Genomic DNA, 6,000 nt, shown 5'->3' with positions numbered 1-6,000 from the left:
GAGCTGCCTGAGTCAGTGGAGATCCCACACGGCAGCCAGGAAGAGGCCGAGAGCGTGAAGAGGGGAGGAGGTGAGAGACAGGGTGAAGAACATTGGAGAGGAAAGACGAGGGGAGAGATGGGGGTGTCTGACTTCTGAGTTGGTGAGCTCATTCATCACAGCCTGACAGAGATATTTCCACCGAGCCGCCTGCCAGCGAGCCCGTCTCTGGCATTTCTTTGGACCTACCACCCGGCTTTAACATGCATGTACACACAACCTTCCAAACCCACGCGATGAGTGCACGCCATACGTTCAACACACAGAGTGACATATCTTGGCTTGTGTTCGCTCGACACGAGGAGACATGGAGCTGCTGACAGGTTTTATAGGAACTGCCCAAGCAATAAGAAATCGAGACAGAGAGAGAGAGAGCGAGAGAGAGAGATATGACGAGACGAGCGGCAAAACGAGACGAGGGCAAAGCTGAGATTCGCTTCCACGGATCTGACTCCAAAATCCTCCACTACATTTTACTGTGAGGATAAACAAAGCTCCCTGGGGATCTGTGGAGATTTCAGTGTGTGTGTGTGTGTGTGTGTGTGTGTGTGTGTGTGTGTGTGTGTGTGTGTGTGTGTGTGTGTGTGTGTGTGTGTGTGTGTGTGTGTGTGTTTGCTTTTACATGAATGAGTCTGATTGTCTATGTGCAGAGCGGAGAACAGAGGAGGGAGTGAACGGCTGCCGCCAGCCTTTTAACTGCTCGATCAATTCAATTAGATTGTCTCAAATGGAGCCAGTATCTCAGGCTCCTTGTGCGGAGATGCGGATCCTCAGAGCAGCTGGACTGAATGAGGACACAGATTATCCGGGTTACTGAGCAAGGATGAAATTAACACAACAGCGTGACAGTGATGAGACGATTAATAATGGAAGTAGCAAAGGATTTAATTGGGGGATTAATATTTCTCCGAGCTTCCAGTACAGTCCAAAGACATGCAGATTAGGGACCAGGTTGATTGGAGGATATTAATTGACTGTAGGTGGGAATGAGACAGTAAATGTTTCTAACCATATCCCTCAGGCAGATCGGGGGGCGTGTGCAGGTGGGTTCTGCTCATGTAGTTGCGGTGCCTTTGCGAGCGGACCCGTCTCTCCTGGACCCGGTGGTCACCGTCGGGGGGTGGCAGCACTGTGGTGGGCGTGGCCCCGTTCGTGCTGACGGGCGTGTTCTCGTCCACGATGCAGCTGAGTGGCCGGCCCGGGCTGGAGTACTCCGATGCAGGCCTGAGAAAGACAGATGAGAAAGGGTCAGGTGATGATAAATCCGTCGGAGAAATTAAGACAGAATTTAAGAAGGTATGCGAGGATTGAAAAGGAGGAAGATGCTCATACGGCAGCAAATCAATAGGCAAGATTTAGAACGTCTTAACTAGGGTTGCAAAGGGGTGGAATGTTCCCGGTAAATTTCCGGAAACTTTCCGGAAACTTTCCACGGGAATATTAAGCTCGGGAATTTTGGGAATTTTGAAAAAAAAAAAAAACTATGCAAATTAAATGCTGAGCAATAAAAACATCATTCAAAACTCTGTTTTAAAGATGTAAGGAATGCAGCACATGCTGCAGGTTGAATTTCAACCCTCCGGTGTGCATTCTTCCATCACATGCACAGATAACTCCCAGCATCCTTCACTCTACAACAGGGCTATTGAGGCCTGCTGTAGTGTGCAGGACTAGTCAGGTAAGTTTCCATGATATTACTGGGGAAAATATATTAGCATGCTGATTCAGGATTGTTCATCTGTTCATCTAGCCTATTTCCATTAATTTATCCATCAATTGTAAAATATTTTTACAGACTATTCCAATTGTTTACCTAACTATTTAAATCTCTGGCATTGCATTAGTGTTTTTTTAAAAACTTTATTCTCATCTTATTCTACAGAACAATGCCACGTGCACTATCTCATGTGTGGAGACATTTCACCCCATCCAATGTAGAAGGAAAGGCTGTGTACATTAGCAAATACTGTGCAAAGACCTATGTTAAGAATGACACGACGATGCAGAAGCATATAGTCAAGTGCCCAAAGTTTCCTCAGGGCTCAAATCCGCCTATGACACAAAAAAATGTTTATATTTATGTCTGTATATGACAAGGTAAATACAGTTAGTATAAATTACCCACAACATTTCCAGTTTATTCCCGTTTATTCCCGTTAATTCCCGTTAATTCCCGTATATTCCTGTATATTCCCGTTAATTCCCATGGAAAGTTTCCAACTTTGAATATTCCCGGAATTTTGCAACCCTAGTCTTAACGCATTAACTGGGAAATCCACACAGACAACAGGCTTTCAAACACTGAGACAGTACAGAGACTGCCTGAGGTAAAGCATGCCAAGAACTGGGCAATGAATAGAGAAGTGGCTGATAAGGACAGTTAAAGGAACAAGTGCTGTCTCTTCCACATCATTAAACACCACTGACTGGACCATTGTGTCGGGACACCTGAGATCCCCAGTCCGGGAGCACTGGGGTCAGGGATGAGGTCTTCCATCGGCCGGTTGCTGTTTGACTTAAAGGAGGTGTGGGTTTGAGTTTCTGTGGGCTACAAGATGTTCTCACCTGGTTGGCCTCTCCCACTGCGTTGTACGTGTGATGTGGTTCAGGTACTGGATCCGTCCAGACGCGGTCCTCCTCTCCTCCCACCTGGCAGCAGAAACACACAGAGCAGTGAGCCGACACGGTTAAGCAGCCGCAGAGCCGTCCACTCGTCTGGCTGCTGTCTCACCACATGCAAATATCATATTCCGTACATCTTTACCCCTGCACTCAACTCAGTGTAATTTTTTTGTTTAGGATTTGCAACAGGCTATAAAAAAAGATCCTCCTGAGATGATAAGAGATTTCCCCTCCAACTCACTCACCCATCTGGAAGATCATTGTCAAACAGCCGACTGCAGTCCACCACAGGGCCTCCCGTGCCGATCCGGTCCCTGGACTGCAGGCTCACTGCAGCAACACATGGCCGACACATGCACACACTGGGATTACTAGACAGCAGATTACTGAGCACCGTGTGCAGGCACAGATCGTTTTTTATCGGAGCACAAAACGGAGCTATATATCTTTATGAGTAACAGGAACAAGGTTAAACTTTTTTATCAGCGCAGCATTTTTCTTCCACCTCTTATTTTTATTATCCTTCTGCAGGGAGAGTCAGAAACAAGAGTTTTACTGAGTTATGGATTTTTATCTTTTATTTTACTCAAAGACTTAAAATGTAGCTTGACACAATTTGGTGATTAGAGCTGAAAATAATGTATATTGTTGTAATAACATTTAAATCTAGGTATTTTTGGCCAATATATTATATTCATCATCCTGCAAAAAAACTAATGATGGAGGGTCATGACCAACTCGATGATTTGTACAAGAGTTGTCCAAGTAAAAGTTATAAGAGGAGGAGATATCACCTCCCTCGTTAGTACAACACCTTTAATGATATCCAGTACACAGTGAAAGAAGTACAACATCAGTGGAAAACACCCTACTTGTAGTTCTTTGATATTTATGCAACTTCCATTTGATTTATAATTAAAAGTGACTTTTCTTACAAAATATTTGGGCCATCACATCTTTGTTTGTACCCTTGTTTGTGTGTCTTTCTGTGTCTTTGTGTACTCACCCACAATCTGGCCCCTGACTGTGTCACTGTCGTTCGGGCTCAGCTTGTTCAAGTCTAGTCTCTGGTCTGCTTAGGAGATGACAAAAAAAAGAAGAGAGTGCAGATGCAAAAGGCAAGGAGAAGAGAAACAGGAAAGGAGAATGAAGATGAAAGAAGGAGAAGTGGGGGAGAAAACAAGAGGAAAAAAAGATTCATTAGTTTCTGAGAACGTAAACTAGCATGTGCTGTATTTCCTCCTCGATGGACAAGTCCCACTGCTGTGTATCATTTACATCCCTGAGAGTCCATTCCTCTCTCCCTCATTATCTGTCTCTCATTCTCCTGCCTGCAGACCACAGCTTGGCTCTGCCCTGGAACAGATGGTCCGGTCTGTGGAACAGCAACGGGCTGTAAAAATCTCACTGAGCATCGGTACAGAGCGGGCTTCAGTTCAAATGCAGAGGTCAAACATTTGACAAATTTCAGTACAAAGCCTGCACTATTCCACTCAGTCTTAGCATGGACATGAACTACTGCCAAAGTCTGGAAACTCTTTGTCTGAACTTCTTAAAGTCTGCGGAATTTGAGAGTGAGGGAGAAAGAAAGAGAGAGAGAGAGAGAGAGATCAGGCGGAAAGAACGGAAGAAAGAAAAAATATATATCCAAGTTGCCTGCAGACATGAGAAAGGCCACTATCTGCGCTCTGTTGTCTGGGTGTCATGCAGATCAGCTCAGGATGTCTGTCTAGACTAAACACGGACCAAACAGGCAACAGTCAAACCGTTACAAGGCTGGCCAGAGGTCAGCAGCCGCAGAGAAAACAGAGGGCACACACACGCACACACAGTGAAAACAAAGCACGCAGACAAGTGCACTCGTACATTGAAAAGTGTAAACATCTAAATACTTGTGTAGCCTTATGCTCACAAAGAGAAACTCTGCAATTATACATAAACATCGCAGTCAATCTGAGACACTAAAATTATATACAAATGTTTGGTTGTCAACCCAGTGCCCTTTGCCAAGGCATGTGGCGAAGACAAGACTGCAACTGCTGGTAAATACACACACAAAAAAACAAAAGAATGACAAATACACAGAGAGTGGGGGGGGGGGGAGATGACAACAGAGAATGCACAACAATCTGCACTCACACTTTAAATAGCTCTACAATTATACATGTCTGCGTGAAATGACCGGCTGTCTAGATCGGCGGACGGAGATAGAGCGAGGTTAGTCACGATGGCATTTTGTGTTTATGTACGTGTGTGCGCTCGCTGCCCGTCCATGTAGGAGAGGGAGGCCGAACCCGAGGGGTGAGAAGGAGGCCAGGAGAGAGAGAGAGAGAGAGAGAGAGAGAGAGGAAATGCATCTGCAAACCACTCGCAGCTGTGGCACAAGATTCAGGTTTCCTGTGTCGCTCCAGGAGAACAAGTGTCAGGGGCTTCTAGGAAAAGCGGCGAGATTCTTTTCCCGTGTTCTCCCGGCGAGGCGGCGTTCGGCAGCGAGCGGGTCCCGGCTCACTGAGATCACCGTGGAACCGCTCTGCTGAAGCGACAACTGTCTGGCTTTGCTTTCGCTAAGAGCTATTTCCTAAAGCCTCAATGTCATTTATCCAGTTAGCTTCTGACATGAGACGTTTTTACAGTAATTACAGGGTGATGTTGATTGGCCCTTCCTGTTCTGGCGGAGGCGGCGTGTTGACCCCTCTCACACCCGGGTCTGGCCTCTGTCAGCCCCAGTGAGGCGGACAGGACATTAAAAGGAACTGCTCCGCGTTCCATCACTTAGCTCCGACAGTCGCACGGTGTTATTAACCTCTGCTTCTTATCACACCACAGGTAAAAGTCGGCCCTGATGGATGCAGCTACATTTTTAAATCAGGGCTGCAGCAAATCAGTAGCAAAAATTTAAAAGTGTAATTTGGTGGAGAATAGTTTGGCAGCGATGTCTGGGCTGCAGATGTGCTACAATTTAATAATCTTGGAATAAGGGAGGGGAAAACAAAACACTGCATTGCAGCTGCCTGCATTCTGCTCTGTGCTGTCGAACAATAAAAGTGCACAAACAAATTATCTATTTTATTATTTATTCTTATAAAATGGCACCATGGAGTTATGTTTTATGTTGAGTGGGTCCTTATTTGATTTGATTTATGTACATGCAAGAGGGAGAACGTCGAACACACGTGGCATCATTTACATCCCACCGCATGATTCACACTTTTCTGTAGCAATAAAAGCAATGAATGAATAAGTAAAAGAAGATTTTGATTTTATTTAATAAAGTTTCTTCGTCTACGGTTCAGACTGACTTCCACAGAGTTTAGAGATTTGTTAAAATCAGCAGATACA

The 6,000-nt window shown here is 45.3% G+C and overlaps 1 protein-coding gene across 1 annotated transcript in view; it reads right to left on the bottom strand.

The window, feature by feature from the left end:
* smurf2 (SMAD specific E3 ubiquitin protein ligase 2) overlaps positions 1-6,000 on the bottom strand; it is a 40,658-nt gene that overhangs the window by 12,750 nt on the left and 21,908 nt on the right. Inside the window, exons 5-8 of the mRNA XM_061090565.1 lie at positions 3,668-3,733; positions 2,907-2,991; positions 2,605-2,688; positions 1,049-1,263 (exon numbers count right to left, since the gene is read on the bottom strand). Coding sequence (XP_060946548.1) covers positions 1,049-1,263; positions 2,605-2,688; positions 2,907-2,991; positions 3,668-3,733 — 450 coding nt within the window. The remainder of the gene's footprint in view (positions 1-1,048; positions 1,264-2,604; positions 2,689-2,906; positions 2,992-3,667; positions 3,734-6,000) is intronic.

The sequence above is a fragment of the Limanda limanda genome, chromosome 17 (assembly GCF_963576545.1).
Source record: "Limanda limanda chromosome 17, fLimLim1.1, whole genome shotgun sequence".
NCBI lineage: Eukaryota > Metazoa > Chordata > Actinopteri > Pleuronectiformes > Pleuronectidae > Limanda > Limanda limanda.
The sequence above is the reverse complement of the archived record's forward strand: the minus strand, read 5'-3'. Positions and strand labels throughout refer to the sequence as shown.